Here is a 24,279-nt window from a genome sequence, read left to right as displayed (position 1 = left end):
TCTATCTTTTCAAAGTAGTCACTGTGGTTTCAGCTAATGAATCTAGCAGACCTGATATAAACTTGCCAAGAACCATGTAAAATGTAGACACTACAGAAATTAAGCACTAAAAATGAAAACAATAATTTTTGAGTAGGTTCAGCTAGCAAGTTGCAAAATAAAGAAGGAAAAAAGTTTCATATTCCATTGTTATAGAAGTTGAAAATTAAAGCAGGAAGACAAATACCAACACTTGTTGGACAATAGTTTAATGTTCATGGAAATGACAAATTCCAGTGTTTCATGCTGTTTTCATGGTGTACACTTGTGTGTTAATCTGGGGAAAACGTTCACTGTCCAAACTTCAGACTTATTAAACATTTTAATAAAACTATTTTTAAAAGTATCTATTCTTCCACACAAAATATGATGGCTGTAGCTAATCACAAAGAAAAAAATTGTTCATACGCCTAACTATTTAGGATATAGTCACAAAACCCTGAAGGCCTAAATGCAAACACAAACCGTTGAAATTCACAAAAGAAATTGTAAAATCATCCACCTTAGGTAGCTCTTGCTAACCTACTGACTGAATTTCATCTGCAAAATCACAGGTTTGGATTAAATGACCTTAAAATTTCCCTTCACAAATGAAAACCACAAGATACCACTTCACACCTATTAGGATGTCTATTATCAATCAATAAATAAATAATAAAAAATAAAATAAAATAAAATAAAATAAAATAAAATAAAATAAAATAAAATAAAATAAAATAAAATAAAATAAAATAAAATAAAATGTGCTGGCAAGGAAGTGGACAACCTGCAGCTTTTGTGCATCACTAACAGAATGTAAAATGGTGCAGTCACTGGAAAATGAGTGGCAGTTTATCAAAAAATTAAACACAGAATTACTATGTGATCCATCAATTTCACTTCAAGGTATATACCCACAAGAATCAAAAACAAGGACTTGAACAGATATTCATATCCTCATGTTCACAGCAGTATCATTCACAATAGTTAAAAGGTAAAAGCAACCCAAATGTCCATCAACAGATAGATAATATGTGGTGTATACACACACACGCACACGCACACAATGGAATGTTATCCAGTGTTTAAAAGGAAGGCAATTCTGTCATATATGCGATAACATGAGTGAACCATTATGACATCATGCTAGGTGAAGTAAATCACAAAAAGACATGGTGTAATTCCACTTACATAAAGTACCAAGAATAGTCAAAATCACAGACACAGAAAGTAGAATGGTGGCTGCCATGGGCTGGGGGATGGGAAGAGGAAGAATTACTATTTAGTGGGTGTAGTTTCAATCTGGGAAGTGAAGGAGTTCTGGAAATAGATGGTGGCGATGGTTGTACAACAATGTAAATATGCTTAATGCCACTGAACTATACACTTACATGGTTACAATGATAAATTTTATGTTCTATATCATACCACAAAAGGTCCCTTTCAGCTACCTTTAAAAAGCAGTTACCTTTGCTCTTCCTTAATAATATTTCTCACAGAAACTGAACTGCCCAAATATAACCTATCTACAAACACACATTTCATCTAACTTCTTCCCAGAGTAAGGCCTACTACTCTAGGCTCATGTGCAACAAGTAGGAAACGACAGTTTATTGTTGTGTGATTTTATTTTTAAAACCAACTTCATTGGAGTATATATATTTTTAAATGAAGTACACCCATTTGAAATATACAGTTCAAGGAGTTCTGACAAATGTATACACTCATGCAATACCAAAATCAAGATACAGAACATTTCCATCACCCCAAAAGGATCCTTTTTGTGACTCAGCAAGCAATTCCCTTTCCTTTGCCCCCACCTCCATCCCATACAACCATTGATCAGCTTCCATTATAAATTATTCACCCTTTTCTAAAATTTCACATAAATGGAATCAACCTGTCAAACTATTTTCCACACCGACTAGCAATGCATGAGTTCAGCTGCTCTATGTCCTAACCAACACTTAGTATTTTAAGTCTTCAAGGACAAACAATATAGTGGAAGTTGTCATTGTAACTCAGTGATTTTTATGTGTGCTTCCTAAATGAATAATGATAGTAGGCAGCATCTTTGCATGTGCTTGCCATCCATGTATCATTTTGCAAAGTGTTGAAAACTTTTGCCCATGTTTTATTTGGATTATAAAACTTTGGGTTATTTGTATTCCAAGAATTTTTAAATATTTTTTGAGTAACAAAAGAGATATAGTTAGATAGATATAGATATAGATAGATAATATATAATAAATATTTTCTCTCAGTCTGTGGTTATCTCTTCATTACAGCATCACCTAAGGAGCAAAAATCTTAAATTCAACAAGTCCCAATTATCAATTTTCATTTTGTGGTCTGTGCTGTTTGTCTAGCTTAAAAAAATATATTTGCCTACTCCAACATGGCAAATATTTTCCTCCATTTTCTTCTAGATGTTTTATAAAATAGTCTTAATTTTTATGCTAAGGTATCTCATCCACTTAAGGTTAACTGCATAAGTCTGAGATAAGGATCAATATAAATTTTTCTTCCACCCAGATATACAGCACCACTTCTTGGAAAGACTATATCCTTTTCCCACTAAATTACACTGGCACCTCTATCAAAAATCAGCTGAATATATACATGGGTCTATTTCTGAACTCTATTCTATTCCATTGATCTACATGTCTATCCTTATACCAATACCACTGTGTCTTAATCATTGTAGCTATGTAGAAAGTCTTGAAATCAGGCACTGCAAGTCCCACAACTTCATGTTTTGTTTTGTTTTTCAAAACTGTTTGCTTATTCTAGGTCCTTGGCATTTCCTTGCAAAGCTTGTTGGTGGGGTGGGGAAGGGTGGGGAGGGGAGGGGAGGGGAGGGGAGGGGAGGGGAAGGAAAGAAAAGTATGCTAGGATTTTTATTGGGATTGCATTAATGTTATAAATCAATTTGGGGAAGACTGACATCTAACAGTGAGTCCTCTATTCCACAAATATGCTGTATCTCTCCATTTATTTAGGTCTTTTATTTCTCTTGGTAATGTTTTACAGTTTTGAGTAAACAGGTCTATATTTATTTTGTTAAAATATATCCCTCAAGTATTTCATTATTTTGCTACTGTAAATGGAATTGCTTCTGTTAACTTGCAGTCATTCCTCAGTAATATAAAGAAATTATACTGACCTTGTATCTTCTGACTTTGCTAAACTCACTTATTAGTTCTAGGGGCTTTCCCATAGATTAGGATTTTCTATATATGCAATAATGTTGCTTCCAAATAAAGACAGTTTCACTTACTATTTTTCAATATGGATGTCTTTTCTTTTTCCTGCCTTATTCCATTGGCTTGGACCTCTAATAGAATGTTGCACAACAGTGAATACAAACATCTTTGTTCTTTTTTTTTTATTTTAAAAAAAAATTTTTTTTAATGTTTTTTATTTATTTTTGAGACAGAGAGAGACAGAGCATGAACGGGGGAGGGGCAGAGAGAGAGGGAGACACAGAATCAGAAGCAGGCTCCAGGCTCTGAGCCATCAGCCCAGAGCCCGACGCGGGGCTCGAACTCACGGACCGCGAGATCGTGACCTGGCTGAAGTCGGACGCTTAACCGACTGAGCCACCCAGGCGCCCCAAACATCTTTGTTCTTAATCTCAGAGAGAAAGCGTTCGGTTTCTCATCATTAAATATGATGCAAATTGTTAAGTTTTTGATAGATTTCTTTAATCAAATTAAGGAAATTCCCTTTTATTCCTAGTTTGCTGAATGAGTGCCAAAACTTTTCTACACTTAAGATGATATGATTTTTCTGTTTTCTTCTACTACATGGTGAGTTACATCAATTAGTTTTCCAATTTTAACCTGCATCGCATTCCTGGGACAAATCCCACGTGATCATGATGTATTCTTTTTATGTATCAATAAATTTAGTTCGGTGCTATTTTATTAAAGATTTTTGAGTAGTCTATTTTCACAAAGGATATTGGTCTGTAGTTTTCTTATTGTTTCTTTGCCTGACTTTGGTATCATGGTGATGCTGAACTCATGAAATGAGCTGTAAACTGCTACTTCATCCACTATTTTTTTTTAAAGTTTCTGGAAGACTGGCATCACTATTTCCTCAAGTATTTCAGCTTCTGGTTTCGTTGCTTTTGTTTGTCCATTTTCTATTTTATTTATTTCTAATTTTACCTTTATTGTTTCCTTCCACTTACTTTGGGTTGAATTTGCTCTTTATTTTCCTAACTTCTTAAGGTAAATGCTTACATAACTGATTTCAGACCCTTCTGATTTTTCTAACTTAAAGTTTTAAGCTTCTTTCTCAACATGCATTGGCTGTATGTCACAAATTTTTATATATTCTGCTCTCATTATCATACAGTTCAAAATACTTTCTAATATCCCTTATGATTTTTGTTGTTGACCCAGAGGTACTTTAGAAATGTATCACTTAGGGGCACCTGGGTGGCTCAGTCGGTTGAGCATCCGACTTCGGCTCAGGTCATGATATCTCACAGCTCGTGAGTTCGAGCCCCGCGTAGGGCTGTGCTGACAGCTCAGAGCCTGGAGCCTGCTTCGGATTCTGTGTCTCCCTCTCTCTCTGCCCCTAATCCACTCGCATTCTGTCTCTGTCTCTCTCAAAAAATAAATAAACATTAAAAAAAAAAAAGAAATGTATCACTTAGTTTCTAATTTGGGGTTTTTAAAATATATTTTTTTACTGACTTCTAATTTAATTCTACCAGTCAAAAAATATATATGTAAATTTTCACCCTTTAGTTATGTACTGAAACTTGTTTTTGTGTTACTTTAGTGTCTGGGCATTGTGGACTAATGGGCAATGATGAAATAAGGAGATGTAATCATTTCAAGATTTAGGAAAAATAAGATCAATAAAATCCCATAATACATGTTAGATGTATAAAGGAATCACATGGTAATTGCAAGAGAGAATAAGTTTTATTCATTTTTTTAAATACATAAATTTTCTATTTGTTCTTTAGAAAATTTCTAAGAAAGAATATGTCATAAAATAACCATCTTTATGAATCAAAACTGCTCAAAAGAGATACTCAAAAACTGAACCGGGTCCAATGGACTCTGATGAAGTACTGAGGATTAAATAAAATATATATAAAATATTTCCTCCTCCAGTATTTGACCACATATTGCTCCAAATTACTCTTCCAATATTCTTTCTCATCTCCTACAATTTCTATCAAACAGCAAGCAAAAAAATATTTGGCAAATCTTAAATTTTAAGGGCTGAAAAGGACCTTTGAAATAATCTATTACAACTTTCATTTGATTGCTGAAGAGAGCTGTGCCTGAGAGAGTTAAATAATTTGGCTGATCCTAAACTTTTATCTTTTCATTTAACATTTATTTTATTTGTACTTTGCACAAAAAAAGACAAAAGATTAATGATAACAGCCAAACTACATTTAGTAAGGCTTATCAGAAAGTAAATGCAAGAACAGCAAGCTATGCCTAGATATAACCTGAATATTATCTAACCCACCACTGGGAAAATGACACATGTTCAATCACCCAAACTGGTTAAACTTCTCAAACTATGGACAGACACAAGAAAGGTGAACAACCTTTCTCTTAATGACAGTTCATGAAGGGCTGATTGTGTATGTGCTAGTCACAACATTAGCACTAGGAATACAAATAAAAAAGTCAGTCTTCAGCTGTGGTGAAGGAGACGGAAAAGGTATCTGTATTGTTAACTCTCACCACTTCCATGTTCTTGTTAAAAGTCATTTTCTCAATCAGCTTACCTTGCTTATTACTCTTTTGAAAATGGCAATGCATACTGAATCCACTTTATCCTACTGCATATTTTTCTACAGCATTTATAATTATCTAACATTCTATATAATTCTATATAATTTATGTATTTGTTTACTGTCATTCTCCCATAAGGCTGTAAGTTTCTCAGGGGCAAAGAATTTTGTTCAGTTTCCTGATGTATTCCAAATACATCAGAATAGTGACTAGCAAATAAAAGGCAAGTAAATAATCAGCAAGTGCTAAGTGAGACAAGTGAGCTAAATCTCAGGCTGATCATCATCAGATGCGGCAGGAGGAAAAGGGAATAAAAAACAATTTTAGGCAGAGGAAAGAGTGGAAATAGCATTTTTAACCTGGCATTCATGAACTCCGCAAGGGTCTCTGCACAGGATTCAGGGACATTATGAAATCGGGTAAGGAGAAAATGCTGAAAATTCAGCATGTCCTTCCATTACAAATGTAAGGAACAAATGACAAATCAATTTGATTCCTGTCACATTAATAGTTTTTGTCTCAAAAGGTCAGTCATTACTGCTCATTATTCATTTCCACTTTTGTTATTTAATAGGCTACCACACTCAAAAATACTACTACTACTATGCTGCCACATTCAATTTTGTTATTTAATGTTACTAAAGCAGCATGTAGATTACTGAATCATGAATTTGTTATAATATTTTTATAACAATTTTAATATAACTGTTTATATTTTGCATCCTGATTATTCTGGCTTAAGTAAAATATTATTCTGGGGAGCGTGGGTGGCTCAGTTGGTTGAGAGTCTGACTCTTGATTTCGACTCAGGCCATAATCTCCAGGTTGTGGGACTGAGCCTTGTGTCGGACTCCACACTGAGCATGGAGCCTGTTTGGGATTCTGTCTCTCTCCCCTCTGCCTGTATCCCCAACTCATGCAAAATAAAAAATAAAAATGAAGTTAAATTAAATTTAATTTAAATTTAAGTATTATTCTGAGAGGGGTTCCCAGGCTTCAACAGAATTGCCAAATTCTGGTGCTAAAGTCACACAGATCTATGAGACAATAATAAATTAAACAGGACTAGGTTTAAAAAAAAAAAAAAAAAAAAAGGCAAGAAAGGAGTCCAGATAGCTAAAGAGAATTTTTTTCTTTTTTTAGTTTTTCTTTTGCTTTACATGAATGCTGTTTATTTCCTTCAATATTTTAGGTGGCATGCTGATTCTAAGTTTTTTTGTAATTATTAATTCATAAATCCTGAAAATTCATTAAAAATGTATTATTGATACTAACAATCCAAAATTCAAAGTCTTGGGGCGCCTGGGTGGCGCAGTCGGTTAAGCGTCCGACTTCAGCCAGGTCACGATCTCGCGGTCCGCGAGTTCGAGCCCCGCGTCAGGCTCTGGGCTGATGGCTCAGAGCCTGGAGCCTGTTTCCGATTCTGTGTCTCCCTCTCTCTCTGCCCCTCCCCCGTTCATGCTCTGTCTCTCTCTGTCCCAAAAATAAATAAACGTTGAAAAAAAAAAAAAAATTCAAAATTCAAAGTCTTAAGAACCTTTACGGTACTTATTTTTAACTTCTCTATAAGCTATCACAGCTAGGAAAAGTTGTGCTAATACACAATTCATAATCAGTTTTTTATGTAGCAAAAAGCTTTACACAGTGAAGACTGGCCAACAACTCTCAAGAAATCTTTATCTCTGAACCTAATATACTGTATGAAATTATCTTTATAAGTGATTTCCTCCCTAGACCAGAAGTCTTAATGGCAGTGATCTCTTAGTCATCCTTATATCTCCAGAGCCAAGCTTAACAACTAGCATAAGTTATAATTTAATAAATGATTACCAAGCTTAACTCCAATAAATGTCTTATTTGAAGATACACTAAAATTATTAAAATAGTTAAAATATTTAGAACTTCCAGAGGTTCATGGGACTATAGATACTGCTGCTCTACTTGTTTTTATACATACCCAGTATTTTATTCAAGTTAAAAGGAATAAAGGATGTAAAAATATATTGTGCTCATGGACTGGAAGATTTAATATTGTTAAGATGGCAATACACCTCAAATTGATCTCTAATTCAATGTAATTCCTACCAAAATCACAGTTTATTTGTAGAAATTAACAAGCTGACCCTAAAATAAATATGTATTTGACCTAGAATAGTCAAAACAATCTTGAAAACGAAGAAAAAAGTTGGAAGATTCACATCTCCTAATTTTAATAGTATGAAATTATAGTAATCTGAATTAAGAGTCTAGAAATAAACCTGTATATTTACAGCCAAAGGATTTTTCCACAGAATACTGAGATAAAACAATGGGGAAAGAACAGTCTTTTCAACAAATGGTGCTGGGAAAACTGGATATCCACATGCAAAAGTATGAAATTGGGCCTCTTCACAGCATACATAAAAATTAACCCAAAATGGATCAGGGACCTAAATGTAAGAACTGAAAGTATATAACTCTTAAAAAAGAAATATAAATCTTCATTACCTGGGATTAGTCAATGACTTTTTAGATATGACACGAAAAGCACAACAACCAAAGAAAAATTGATAAATTTATCAAAATTTAAAGTCTGTGTTTTATCAATAGACACTATCAAGACAGTGAAAACACACCTGCACAATGGAAGGAAACCTGCAACAAACATATGATACCGGACTTGTACCTAAAATAGATAAAGGACACTTAAAACTCACTAATCAAAAGACAACCTGATTAAAAAATGGCCAAAGGATCTGAACAGACACTTCTCCAAAAGAGATATATGAATGGCCAATACACACATGAAAAAATGAAACTCCTCATTTACCATTAGAGCAATGCAATCAAACCCATAAGAGAATGAGATACCACTTCATACCCACTGGGATGGCTGTAATCAAAAAGGCATAATCAAAAGGGTTGGCAAGGGTATGAAAAAACTGGAAGCCTCATAACTGTGAAAATGTAAAATGGCATATAGTTCCTACAGAAAAGTATGGCAGTTCCTCAAAAGATTAAACATATGACCCAGCAATCCCATTTGTAGAAAAATGAAAACATTATGTTCATACAAAAGCTTGTACAAAAATGATCACAGCAGCATTTTTCATAATAACCAAAGTAGAAACAACCCAAATGTCCACCAATTGATGAACAGATAAATAATTGTGATATGTTCATACATATCACAGAGTATGATTTAGGCACAAAAAAGGGATGAAATACTGCTACATGCTTCAATATAGATGACCCTGAAAATCTTACGCTAAATGAAAGAAGCCAGACACAAAAGGCCACATACAATGAGTCTATTCACATAAAATGTCCAAACTGGCAAATCCATAGAAATGGAGAGTAAAGGCAGAATGAAGGATGACTACTAATGACTACTGAAGGGTTTCTTTTTGGGGTGATAAAATAAAAACGTCCTGAAATTAGATAGTGGTGATGGTCCCACAACTTTGCAAATATACTAAAAACCATGGACTCATATGCTTTTAAACGATAAATCTTATGGCATGTGAATTAGATCTCAATAAAAAATATTTAAGAAAAAATAAGAATCAAGAGCTCTAATCTAATAAAGTGATATGCTTAACAGTCAAAAGTCACTTTTCACAAAACCAAGTCAGTAGTATTGCCCAGAGAGAACTCAAATCTCTTGATTTCTTTGGACCATGTCAGTCTTTGATACAAGTTCTAACTAGTCACTAATGTCAGAGAAAGTCAAGCAGTTCATCTACTTGAAGAATAAGAACTCCAAAGATTCTCTCAAACTCGTATTAGTAAACTAATGTTGAGAAATGAAATAAATTGTCTTGACGCTGCCTTACTGACCAAGAGTAAAAGAAGAAATAAAGTGACAACTTCTAAACATCTAAAAACCATCCTTAATTTAAAATACCAAGAGAATTAATGCATAATTAGAAAAGTTTCCTTAAGAAACATACAACAGCCACTTCTTGGTTAACTAGGAAAAGATAAATATCATTCTTGTGATAAATGTTTATTAAACAGCCACTATGTACAGATAAAATGCTAGGTGCTATGGGGGTATGAAGATGCCAAGTACAAAGACCCAATCCCCAAACCTTGTCAACAAAAAACTCACAACAGAGTATAACAGATAAAAATACAAATAGCTACCATCGTTCAAGAACTATAATAGTGGTATGCTCAAAGAGCTATGGTAATAACAAGAAGAGAGGTGAAAATAAACAGAAAGGAAGAAAAGTTGTTACAGGGAGAAAAAAGACTGTTACCCACTGTTTAGAGTAATGTGGACATTTCAGTTGGCCACCAAAGGATGAAGAAGATGGAAAGAAAGACTATTTTAAACACAATGAAGATATGAAAATACCTTCAGAAATAAAAAGATATAAAACTGCATCATAAATGGAAGAAAAATAATGCAGTATAGCCTGAATATAACTTTAGGGGCATGAAGCGGGGGGCTGGAGTTGAAAATATGGCAATAGAGACATGTTTGTGGTTTTACTTGCATATCATAGCTAACGGTAGCATTGCAGAAGATAGAGCAGAGGGAAACAGATTAGAGGAAGGAGACCAGTTGGAAGTAACACAGTAATATAACTTATCATTAAAATAACTTTATTTCTTAAAATTCTCATTTCTTGTAATAACTTTGTTTTAAACATAAAAACCCAGGATCCAGGGGCACCTGGGTGACTCAGTTGGTTAAGCGTCTAGCTCTTGATTTTGGCTTGGGTCATGACCCCAGGGTTGTGGGATCGAGACCCATGTTGGGCTCCATTCTGAGTGTGGAGCCTACCTGGAACTCTCTGTCCCTCTCCGCAACTTGTGTGCATGCTCACTCGATCTCTCTGTCTCTCTCTCTCAAAAACAAAACAAAACAACTCTTTAAAAACCCAGGATCGGGGCGCCTGGGTGGCGCAGTCGGTTAAGCGTCCGACTTCAGCCAGGTCACGATCTCGCGGTCCGTGAGTTCGAGCCCCGCGTCGGGCTCTGGGCTGATGGCTCGGAGCCTGGAGCCTGTTTCCGATTCTGTGTCTCCCTCTCTCTCTGCCCCTCCCCCGTTCATGCTCTGTCTCTCTCTGTCCCAAAAATAAATAAACGTTGAAAAAAAAAAAAATTAAAAAAAAAATAAAAACCCAGGATCTGAAAACATCAAAGATGTAAGAAATCAGATGAAAGAATAGACTAGGTTCATGAGCTGCCTAAACCCTGTACAGATCAGGGCAGTACTACATATCTTCTTACTATAAAAATGAAAAAAAAACAAAAAAACAAAAAACACAATGAAGCAGAAGCTCCTGGGCATGTCTCAGGTCCAGGAACTGGCTGGGACAAACAAAAAAGCCCTAATGTCCAGCATCAAAGCATTTGACTAAACTAATTTCACCAATTATCTGTGAACATACCCAAAAAAGACCAATGGAAATTCTAGATTTAAAAATCCAATAACCGGAATAAGAAGTTCACCAGACATGTTTAATAGATAGGACAAAGTGAAAGAGAAATCCTGAAGATAGATCAGTAAAAATGATCTAATATGAGGAATAAAAAGAAAAAAGAACAAGTGAAAATAAAGCCTCAGTGACCTATGAAATGATGTCAGTCATTTCTGGGGAGGGGCAGAGAAAAGAAAGGAGTTGAGAGAATCCCAAACAGACTCTGCACTATCTGTGCAGAGCCCCATGTGGGGCTCCAACTTATGAAACATGAGATCATGACCTGAGCCGAAATTAAGAGTCAGATGCTTAAATGACTGAGCCACCCAGGTGCCCCAAACAGTCTATATTTTATTTTACTTTATTTTAAGTCTGTATTTTAACTGGACTAGAAGAAAAGAGGGCCCTAATTTTTTGAAAAAACTAATGACCCAAATATCCCAAATTTAGATGAAAACCTCTTTTTGTAGATCCTAGAAGATAAGCAAATCCCATGCAGAATAAATACAAAGAAAATTACACTGGGGCACAAACTCCTTCAATCTAAAAATAGAGAAAAATCTTGGAAACCACAAAAGACAGAGAGGGGAGAGCAAGGGGGCACATTACCACAGCCCCCCTTATCTACAGGAAATACATTCTAAGACCTCCACAGCGGATGTCTGAAACTGGATAGCACAAACCCTATTCATACTATGTTTTTTTCCTATACACACATACCGATGATAAAGCTTAATTTAAAAATTAGGCACAATAAAAAATAAAAATAATAATCAGGTACCATAAAAGATTAACAACAATAATAATAAAGTAGAACAATTATAACATACTATAATAAAAGTTATATGAATGTGGTCTCTCTCTCAAAATATCTTATTGTGCCATACTCACCCTTCTTCCTGCGATGATGTGAGATGATAAAATGCCTATATGATGAGATGAAGTGAGGTGAATGACGTAAGCATTGTGACACAGCATGAGGCTACCACTGACCTTCTGACGATACGTCAGAAGGAGGATCATCTGCTTCAGGAACACAGCTGACCACGGGTAACTGAAACTGCTGAAAGCAAATCCATGGATAAGATGGGTCTACTACAGGTACAGGGGAATAAAAATACAAATGACACCTGACTTTTCACCAGAAATAAGGAAGGCTAAGTACAACAGAACATCTTCAAAGTTCTGAAAGGTGGGGGAAACCCTGCAAACTGAAGATTCCACATCCAGAAAAAGTATTCAGAGGATGAAATAAAGACCTTTTCAGATAAATAAGAGCCAACAAAATGTGTTTTCTGCAGACGTGCACTATAAAAAATGCCCAAGGATGGTATTAGGCTAAAGGGGAAAGAGATCAGCTTGAAACTTGGATTTACAGAAAAGAACATCAGAGAAGGTAAATAATTAGGAAAATATTTTCTTCAGCATGATTTCCTTAAAACACTGCTATCTAAAGCAAATAAAACAATCCTACGGTGAGACTTGTGTCGTAAGTAAAAGTATAAGCTATGACAGCACAAAGAAAGAAAAAGATAAATAAATAGAACTGTACTGTTCTAAGGTTACTGGATTTGTCAAGTGGGTGGGAAAAGGTAAGTAGTAAACGTTATGAAGTATGAAATATGAAGTGAAAGGTGGTAGATTACCTCTAGACTTTGGTAAGTTAGTATTACACATTTAGCTCTAGCATGACTAACAAAAAATAAAAAGAGCACAGTTAAGTCAATAAAGGAGATAAAAGAGAGTACTTTAAACTATTTGATTAATCCCAAAGGTTGCAGAAATGAAGCAACAAAGAAACAAAAGAAAAACAAATTGCAACCATATGAATAATCATATTAAATATGGACTAAGCACCCCAACTAGAAGGCAGAGATTGTTAGACTGGATTTAAAAGGCAAGAGCCAATAACTACATGCTGTTTATAAGAGACATACCTTAAACACAAAAGCATGTATAGGCCAACAGCAAAATACTAGAAAATATATACCGTAAAGCTACATAAGAAAACTGTAGTGGTTATATTAGGATAAGAAAAAGTAAGCTTCAAAACAAAGAGTATTTTAAGAACATTTCATAAAGATAAAAGACAAATCAACAGGAAGATTAAACATATCATACACAAATATTAATTTCAAATGAGTTACAGACCTAAAAGTTAACTCTATAACCATAAAATCTGGGGTGCCTGGCTGGCTCAGTCGGTAGAGCAGGCAAATCTTGATCTCAGAGTCCTGAGTTCAAGTCCCACGCTGGGCATAGAGATTACTTTATAAAATTTAAAAAATTAAAATTAAAATTAAAAAAATGTAAGATCTACGGAAGAAAATAGAGGATAATATCATTATGGCCTTGGCTGATTTCAACGCAAAAGCCACTAATCATTAAATTAAAAATTGGTAAATTAGACTTCATCAAAAGCCAAAATGTCTACTCGTTTTAAGACACTATTATAAAAACAAAGGCAAACCAGTCTGAAAAAATATTTACAAAATTTAAATCTAAGAAAAAACGTATCCAGAATACATTAAAAAACAACAAAACCCTCCTACAGCTCAGTAATAATGACAACCAAATTTTAAAAAGAAAAAAAAAGGGCAAAAGACTTTAAAGGAACCTTGAGAAGAGAGAATATACAAATGACCTGTAGGCACATGGAAAGATGCTCAACATGAAAAAACTCAAAATTAAACCATAACAAGATACCACCTCATACCCCCCAACATGGCTAAACTAAGGAGATAGCTGACACCACCTGTTGACCAGGATGTGGAGCATCTGAAATTCTCATGCACTGCTATTGGGAATTTAAAATACACAACTACTACAGAAAAGGATTTGGCAGTTTCTTATAAAGTTACTCTTCCACCTGCCCTTTGACACAGAAATACTGTATTATTCTACAGAAATGAAGGCACATGTCCACAGAAAACTTGTACGAGAATTTCTTAGTAGCCTGTTCTTAATAGTCCCAAAATGAAAACTACCCAAATGTCCATCAACAGATCCATGAATAAATGGAATACTACTTAGCAATAATAAACAAAAACTGACATATGCAATAGCATCACAGACATTACTGAAAGAAGTCAGACATAAACAGAAAATACAGTTGCCCTGAGAACATGCTTTGGGGCATGTTCATCAAAATTTAACTTTTGACTCTCCCATACCTTAACTAATAGCCTACTGTTGACCAGAAGAAGGCTTACTGATAACATAAACAGTTAATTAACACATTTTGTGTTATATGTATTATACACTGTATTCTTACAATAGAGTAAGCTAGAGGAAAACAATGTTTAAAACAAATGTAAGAAAAACAAAATACACTTAAAGTACTTTATTTCTTGAAAAATTCCATGTATAAGTGGATCTGTGTTTTCAAGGATCAACTGTATACTGAATGATTTCATCTACGTGAAGTTCCATTATGTGACACTTACAAAAACTAATCTTCTATGGAAAACTCTACCATGGGCTTAAAGATCACCATCTAAAACTGGGGTTTATTGTAAAGATTGAGATAATACTTATAAGTAACTCCCTAATCTGTAAAGTAGTATACAGATGTAGAATTGTTATTAATTCATGTCAACAATTCTGGTACAGCAGGTTAATGTCCTCCTGAGGGAGAAAACTGCAATATCTTAGTGTGCAAAATCCCAAAGATCACAAACTAGAACTGTACAGCTTTGAACACATCTTCCAAAAACAATCAACTGCCAACTTCAAGATATCCCACATGGGGTACCTGGCTGGCTCACTTGGAAAAGCGTGCAACTCTTGATCTCAGGGTTGTGAGTTCGAGTCCCAAGTTAGGTGTAGAGATCACTTAAAAAAAATCTTTTTGGGGTGCCTGGGTGGCTCAGTAGGTTGGGCGCTTGAACCCTGTGTCGAGTTCCGTGTTGACAGCTCAGAGCCCGGAACCTGCTTCGGATTCTGTGTCTCCCTCTCTCTCTGCCCCTCCCCCGCTCATGCTCTGTCTCTCTCTCTCTCTCTCTCTGTGTGTGTCTCTCTCTCTCTCTCTCAGAAATATGTAAACATTAAAAAAATTTTTTTAATAAAATATTTTTTAATGCCATTATCTGATTAAATATAAACATAAGAAGTTACTATTTATTTCACACTCCTAGGGAAAACAGTCCCTATCATAAATTGCTAACCATTCCAAATGGCTAAATCTGTGAATTTTATGTTTTAACGAACCCTACTGCCAAGTATACATGGTTCGCTGGTAAAGTGAATCATCACAGACTATTCTCTGCTCATCCTCATCTCTCAATGCACATCATCAAGAGCCTCAGACACAATATTGGATGCTTTTTGTCCCTGACTTCTTTGGCTTTATACTGTATATTTTGTCTCAATGTTTTATTTCTCTCCCAGTTTAGATTTGCAAATCAGTTTAAAAATTTTGTTTTGTTTTGTTTACCTTCCAACATCTTAGGATGCTAGTAACTGCCTGGTAACTGCCCATAGTTCCACGGTACAGCAGTTGCATGTACCATACAGAGTGAACATACTTCCCAGTTTGTCTTGGTTTATACCTGTTTCCTAAGCATAATTACGAATAGTGCCCCCTTTCATTCTTAGCAATCTCTAGTTTGGACCAGAAGTTAAACAGTCATTCTACTCAGACCACAAAAACAGACTATAAGCAGTAGAATACACAAGAGGCACTCAAAGGCAGGCAGCATGGCTGGCTAGTTGGCTAAATGAATGTATGGACAAAAATTATCCTGATGCCAGCTCAGTTCCCTGGAATACTCTTGCTGAACAAGTGAAGGTTTTTATTACTTTTAAATATATTGATTATCAAATTAAGCTAAGTGTTGCTCAGGAAAGACTGTTAAGGAATTTACCCCTAACCACTGAATTAAAAATATATAATTAGCATATCAATTATAGTATATCCTTAAATGTTAAGGATACTTAAAAATAATATGCTCTAGTAAGTGATTAATAGTTGGCCATATCTTGTTTTTAAATCATCAGTGCCCTTAGTCCTTTTGGAAATTAATTTTTTAAGCTGGAAATAAATAAAGTTTACTGTATCACAACTGATTTGCAAGAGACAGAATGCTCACCTATATTTAATATAACCCACAAAGCAGTTTAGTATGACTATTACAGGTTATTAGTTTAGATTAATTCAACATTGTCCTGTATCTTAGTATTTGCCAAATTAATTACTGAGTCTAAGCCTAAAAGAAAAGAATTTGATGGTCAAATGAAATTATGGCTGGCAACAACCCACATGTTCTTCAAATGGTGATTAAATGTGGTAAATCTAAACAATGGAATATATACAATAAAACAGAATGAACTGCTAATACAACAACATAGATGGAACTCAAATGCATAATGCTAAGTGAAAGAAGCCAGACTCAAAAGGCTACCTACTTTATGAGTCTCACTTATATGAACTTCTGGAAAAGGCAAAATTACAGGGACAGAAAACAGATCAATAGTGACCTGGGAGTGGAGGAAAGGGCTGACTACCAACGGACAATAATATTCCACAGCTTGATGATAGTGTTGGTTAAATTGTATCCATTTGTCAAAACATCTAGAATTATACACCAAAAAGTAAATTTTACCATATATAATTTTTTAAATTAATTTGTTGGCAAAATACTATTTTTTAAAGTAGTTTAGATACGGAAAAGAAAACAGGAGGCCAGCAACAACAAAATGTTACCTCCCGCCCTTAAAAAAAGAAGAGAGAATATGGTATGGTGCAAATAAAAGGCCACTCTAAACTGCCCTAAGTATACTGTCAAGGCTCTGTGGCAGCACTTCTGTCAATTTCTGCAATGCGCTCTCTCTCTCTCTCTCTGAATATGACCCTCATATCTCTTACTTCACTCAAACTTTCAAACCTCTTCAAATGCCCGTGCTCACTCTGGGCTTTCTAATCGTGGTTTGTCTAATGAACGGTCTTACATTCATAATCCACCTTTGCCTTAAAAAGCACTCATGGTACCACTCCTTTTTGTCATTCTTGGACCTCATAAGAGTACACTAGTCCCTCTCCTATCCCCAGTTTCACATTCTGCAGTTTGTCACAACTATGGTCCAGAAGCAGATGACCCTCCTTCTAACATCGTCAGAAGGACAAGAGTAGCCCAGTGCGACATACCACAATACCTACATCATTCACCTCTCTTCATCCCATCAGGCAGGCAGGCAGGCATTTTATCATCTCACAATCATCACAAGAACAAGGGGGAATAGATGATAATAAGATATTTGTGGGGGGCATGACATTCACATAATTTTTATCATAGTATATTATAAAAATTGTTAATATTTTACCATTAGTTATTATTGTTAATCTCTTACTGTGCCTAATTTGTAAATTAAATGTTATCATAGGTATGTATGTATAGGAAAAAGACATAGTATATAGCCTCTGTACTATCCATGGTTTCAGGCATCTTGGAATATATCCCCTGCAGATAAGGGGTGACTACTGTTCTTACATTAATTCCCTTAACTCCTGATTCTATCCCAACTTTGTTCTCACTAGTCCCTCAGCTCAACTTGATCATGTCCTGTTCCCAGCCTTCAAGTGGGGCTCTTACCTACCATGAGTTAAAATCACAAAGATTAAGAATTTCATCTATCCTTAAAATGCTTCAGAAGTGGCAAACTCTAAAACATCCCTTGGAACCCTACCAGTGTTTTTTTTCAATCAAATAAATAAGATGCCCTTATTTTTGTCTAACCAAACTCTTGCTTTTGTCTTTAAAGCCTATTTCCTGTTTGGTTTTACACAAAGACAAAGATAAGAAGTTAACTACTTCTTCACAAAAATCATACACCTACTTTAAGATTAGTATTAACATTACACTCGTATCTTCCTTCTTTACGGTACACACCTGTGATTGCTACAACACTGTTAAATCACTTAATGTTGTATCTTATGTACTTTCAAACCTCTCCATTTTTTTCTACATCTTTTAACAAATAAAGTGACCAAAACAGGATACCAACAAATAAGAGACAATTTATAAATAAATACAACACAATACTAATAAGGCCAAAAAAAGAATACCCTTTGAAAACAAGAGATCAGTCAACTAAGCTATGGTCTCCATATCATGACAGAGGAAAAGAATAGAAAAAAATTACAGTCTCAGAACTTCCAAAAGTTCATTTTCTAGCAGCTGAGTTTGTTGTTTCCTCACAAACCAGGAGACTCCGATATTCACAGCCACGAAGCCTTTACAACCTTCCCATCCCCGGGCAAGAAAAAGCATCACCTCCACCAGCCCCAAAAAGCTCTTCTTACTATGAATTCACTGAAGTTATCTTTCCCAGAACAGAACAGACAGGTGGCCTTCACGGGGCATTCTTAGCTATCACCTCAGTTCTATTAGAACCCACTATTGCTAATTAATTATGCAATTATTGAAACCACTTCCTATTATCTTTCATTTCCTTTAAAATCAAAGTACCATTTTTCTGAGTTGGAGAAGAGGGAAAAGGATTGAGAAATCATGAAGGTAGAAAGCAAAGAAAGACATTTTTTTTAAGTAAATTTAACTGATAGGCTCTGTTTTCCCATAATGTGAAAATATTTACCTTCCTTTAAGCTAATTAAGAGGCATGTGTGAATAAAAGGCAGGATAAGAAGACTTTAACAACAACAACAATTAGAGTAAAAAAACAGACAAAAATACAGAAAATAAAGCTAATGAAAAGAGAAGAGATAAAAGGCAGAAATAATTTTTAAAAAAATGGAGATGGACTAAAACATACAGAAACATGGTTGTAACCAAGGGAAAAGAGGGGCACCTGGGTGGCTCAGTCGGTTAAGTGTCCCACCCCTGGTTTCGGCTCAGGTCATGATCTTACCATACATGAGAGTTCGAGCCCCACATCAGACTCTGCACTGACAGCATGGAGCCTACTTGAAATTCTCTCTGCCCCTCCCCCACTTGCTCTGTCTCTCTCAAAATAAATCAATAAACTTTAAAGGGGGTTGGGGGAGAGAAAATAGAAATCTGTCCCACAAAAGACAGAGTTATGGCTGCAAAATGTAATTTCATTTTGTGTTTCTTTTCAAAGAAAGTATAATGTGGCTATTTGAAATTAGTTTAAGGGAACATAGGAAAATCAATGTCAACCCATTAATGTACATGGGAGAGATTCAAATTTTAAGGGCTTTTATGACAAAGATTTCTAGAAAATGAAGAATTGAATCAGGAATAAATAGTCATATAAAAATATCTGTAATTCATCAACACTCTTCCAAGTTTAGGTCGGCCTTCATATCTCTCCGGTAATCCACTGAACAGGAAGCCATACAAATGAAAATAGAGGGAAAAAGACGCTGGACACACTACTTCTACCTCTACCTCTTGGACCCAATGTGAGTCATGGCAGCAGCTAGTAAAATCCTAAGGGGTTAAAGTCCACCCCATACCCAAGACCGAAAACTACTCCCACCCCACCTTGGCTCAATGGTTTTCTCCCACTGTGGTGAGGGTGGTTTTGGAAAAGCTCCTCAAATGCCAGGAAACACTGTAATACAAAAAGAAAAAACAATTCATAAGTACCAAAACTTAACTAACATTTTGGTCTCCCTCTCAAGGAAGATTGGTACAGCAGAAAAAGCATTAGTCTAAGAAACAAGGAACCAAGAAACCAGGTATGTTCTGCTTGCTCAGCAGGCATTCTAAGATGTTTGCTATATTCCAGGTGACTCGGTGGGGGAGGACACCAAACACCCCCCTTCTGCTAAGGGTTAGTAAACTAGTAGAACAGAAGCCAGAATAAACTAGGAGAATAGAAGCCAGAAGCTGCTGATGGTCATCTCTGCCATTAACTGGGATGAAAAAAGAAGCCATCCGAGAAGGTAGCAGAACTAAGGGATGTAAAGAGACATTCATGGTAGAACCAGGCTCCAGCTCGTCCTGTAGATGTTTAGTCCCTTCAGTTGGTCTGTAGTTGGGTTACTGTGACTGCAAGTAAGTCTGGCCAATTGGGCTCTAATTCCTCACTAAACCTGGACAAGTCATCCTTCGTTTACTGGCCTGAGTTTCCTCTTCTATCAAATGGGCTAGATCTGAAGTTTTTCAAAATGTTTTTTAGGCAATGGGATTTTAAAACAAAAATCATATTTTGATATCAAAAATTAAAATGATTTGATTCATATAAATTTTATAAGATGAGATTTACAACATTTACTTCTGACCAAAATAAATAAGAACAATGGGTATTTAAATCTCACCTTGAGACTGGAAAAAAAATGTATCTATTATTAATATACTGTACTTTATAAGATTAAATGTATGGTATTTACTATTGTGACCCAAATCAATGATAACAATGATGCATTTTGATTAAAACAAACTTTAAAACTGGAGACTAATGGTAAAAGTTGAAATCTGTTATTAACTTCTCAGGATTCTATTTATTTCTGCATTTTGTTTTGGTTGCATGTTAAGACAATTCTGATTCAAAAAGAATAGTTGAAGAGTAACATATGTTTTCTACATCTGCCTTATCCATGACACTATTTAATTAAAGGTGGAGAAAAGTTTTAGGTTCTGCACAAAAGGAAACCTGACAGCACAAGCTTTTTAAAATAGATCTCCAACTGGTTAAGACTTAGTACATAATATAGTAAAGCACTCAGGTGTGTTGGTTTATTTTTTTAATGATTTAAACCTTATGTAAAAATTAAATCTGAACCAAATATTTATAAAATCCAATTAGTGCCCTCAAAGAACTCTAATAAAATAATCTCTAAACTCTTAAGAACATTTTCATTGAGATTCATATATACTCACTGCCCCCCAAAATTGTAACGAAGCAAATATAAAAAGTTACAATTCATTATTATTATTGTTTTTTTACAAATAAGCCTGCTTTAAAGAAAAGAAACAAAACCTTGGAGAATTATGAACACAAATAATAAATTGGACCAAATAACTAGACTATAGTAATAATTTATTCAATCTTACTGAGAAGCAACTTAATGGGGCAGGTCACAGAAGGTGCTATAGAAAACATCCATTTTTTAAGAGTGCCTGCTTTATAGTGAAAATGAGTAACTCTCCATCTCTAACCTCAAGAAATTAACCATCTAGAAGAGGATACAATACATTCATTCATTCAACAAGAGTGTGTCCTCCCTCAGTGCCACCAGCTACTGTCCAAGCAACTGGAGCTAAAAAGTGAACAATATAATGACTCCCTACCCTAAGTTTAGACTTTAACCTAAGGACAGCAGATAAACAATGAAGATTTTAAACACAGAAAACATGTGATTAGCGTAACATTTTTGAAAGACAGCACTGGCTACTTTGTGAAAGTTACTATACATTGTAGGTAGTAAACCCAAGAATCGAACAGTCAGAAGCTACTGCAATGATGACAAAGTAATAGGAAATCAAGAGGGAACAACAAACTCAGCTGAAGTACATGGAAACAAAAAGCTTCAGAGAAGTAATGCTGTAGCTCAATCTTAAAAGACCCAAGGAGTAGGCCAGGTAAGCCGAGAAAGAGAGTTTGTGCAGCAAGAGAAGATCATATGAAAGGCATGAGAAACTTTAAGTAGTTCCTCACAGTGGGTCTTGAACGAGAATCATAGCTAGAAAGGCAGATCAAGGAAAAGCATAAAGGGTACTTGACAACACAAGGAAACATCTCCAAGACACGGGGAGTACTTTTAAGCAGGGTGGTAACATAACCAGGCTTACTAAAATTTTAGAAACATTCTTCCAGGGATGGTTAGCTTAAAACACCGGCTGGTTCCAGCCAAACAACAATGCATGTTTGCCAACAGATACACTCTCTCAAAGTCCTAATCTAATAATTTATCATGACAATGAAATTATGGTCTAACAGAGTACTCTGAGGTTTAGAAGCCAAGTAACTAGTACCAAGTTCAGGGAACACTGCAGTTAATATGACTACTAAAACCAAAAAGAGGAGAAGTCTCTGTAGATAAAATACTAAAAGTGTACTAGTGGCAGGATATAAACGGAATGCAAAGGAAAAAACAGCAACTAAGAAAACAAGGAACATACAATTTTATTTCAGGGTAAGAATTACTTCTATGTGGTGTCAAGATCTACCAAATCTACCTCCTACATGCAATAAATAACAAACTGTGGTTCCTGACAAGCAGTTCAAAAACCAAATTTAAATTAATATACAGTACTTAATAACCAAAGAGAAACAAGATTAGAAGTACTAAACTTTAACAGAAGACCAGCTCTACACTAGCTAACTTCGACTGCTTAAAAAGAATGCTGTCTCTGCCTAGTTGGTCCTTGAAGATTACCAATTAAAATGGGGATGAGGTAGGGTGAAGTGAAAAAGGATCAGGAAGGTTCCTAATCAATGAATTAGGCATGTTCTTGAGGGCTCTCATTCCAATTCTGTTTCTCTATATATAACAGACATTACTCAGATACAAACGTGATAACATATAATGAAGAATCCAATTATTTTATCTTAAGATAATGAATCCTACCTTTCCGGGGTCATCCTTTGATCGAGGCACTTTAAGGAAACACTTGTTCAGTGACAGATTATGTCGTATGGAGTTCTGAAATTAAAGAAGAGAAAACACAGGGTCATTGGAAATCCAAAAAACCAAATCCCATCTTTAAAAACAGAATCAGGGGATGCCTGGTTGGCTCAGTTGGTTAAGCGTCCAACTCTTGGTTTCAGCTCAGGTCATGATCTCATGTTTTCATGAGTTTGAGCCCTGCATTAGGCTCTGCGCTAGCAGCACAGAGGCTGCTTAGGATTCTCTGTCTCCCTCTTTGCCCCTCTCCCACTTGCGCGGTCTCTCTCAGAATAAACTTAAAAAAAAAAAAGTAAAACAACAACAACAGAATCAGGAGTCTAAATATCTCTATGCATAGAATACAATTTCAAGTAGAATAAGCTTTTTAAATGAGCTTCAGATTTAAATCTTTCTGGGGGGTGCCTGGGTGGCTCAGTTGGTTAAGTGTCCATCTTCAGCTCAGATCATGATCTCATGGTTTGTGAGTTCAAGCCCTGCATCGGGCTCTGTGCTGACAGCTCAGAGCTTGGAGCCTGCTTCAGATTCTGGGTCTCCCTCTCTTTCTGCCCCTCCCCTGCTCATGCACATGTGCACACACACTCTCTCTCAAAAATAAACATTAAAAGAAAAAAATCGTTAACCTTTCCAAGTTTCAAATTATCAACGCTGAAAAAAATTCCACTGTGCCATTACAAAATGAGTGTATAAATGCCAATTAGGTTCTTACTACAATGAGAAGATTACTACATGAGAAGACACTGGCTACAGAGGGCTAGCAAGAACACCTACATTCCTCAGTGCGGCAAGAAAGAATAACCATCTTGGATGACAGGAAAATGCACTTGAAGACCTGAAGAATCTGTGAAATAGGAAATCTTTTCATGAATAAGTAGGACTGTGCCATAATTTTTATAGAAAATAACCAAAGGCCATTTCTTTTTAATGAAATGCTCCAAGTCCATTCCATAAATTTTGTTCCACAATGGCCAGGTATTTGGTAGAGAGGGATTCCAACTGCATTTAGCCACTACTTAGAATTTTAGGAGGCATATTTTGGCATAATGTCTATTTTATTTTTTAACATAAAATTCATAACTCTAACAATAATGCCTATATGAAAATTCCCCTCTCACAGGGTAATACTGGCATTAAAAAAGTTTTTAAAAGATGACCATAGAACATAAATTCAAGACTATCTTATCAAAACATCAATTGAAAACTTATGAATGGGAGTTCCACCTCTGCTTGGGTAAGTGAAAATAAAACCCTATTTTTGAGCCACACTGGGGAGCTAAAGCTACAAGGCAGACCAACAAATTAAATTCCTGAGAAGGACAAGCCCAAAGAGAAAAAAGACAAGTTGTCTCACCTTTTGGCAGAGTATAGGAGAAAGAGGCAGCCACCATCCAAGCATGTAAGAAGCTAGCTAAAATTTGAAAGGCCAAGGGCTAGTGTGTCAGTTTAGAGTACCAAGGGCCCCAAATATAAGGGAAGTTCCCACTCACTCTTCAAGCTCTTCTCCATGGGCCTTTAC

General features: G+C 35.5%; 1 protein-coding gene across 3 annotated transcripts in view; it reads right to left on the bottom strand.

The window, feature by feature from the left end:
• FOXJ3 (forkhead box J3) overlaps positions 1-24,279 on the bottom strand; it is a 149,938-nt gene that overhangs the window by 63,392 nt on the left and 62,267 nt on the right. For all 3 annotated transcript variants that reach the window (XM_047083141.1, XM_047083143.1, XM_047083142.1), the window contains one exon: positions 22,707-22,781. In XM_047083141.1, coding sequence (XP_046939097.1) covers positions 22,707-22,781 — 75 coding nt within the window. The remainder of the gene's footprint in view (positions 1-22,706; positions 22,782-24,279) is intronic.

Source organism: Lynx rufus, unplaced genomic scaffold, assembly GCF_022079265.1.
Source record: "Lynx rufus isolate CCGP_SWC_20201006 ecotype Redwood Valley unplaced genomic scaffold, mLynRuf1.p SCAF_2, whole genome shotgun sequence".
Taxonomy (NCBI): Eukaryota; Metazoa; Chordata; class Mammalia; order Carnivora; family Felidae; genus Lynx; species Lynx rufus.
Note: the sequence above shows the minus strand (reverse complement) of the source record. Positions and strands in the feature narration are given on the sequence as shown.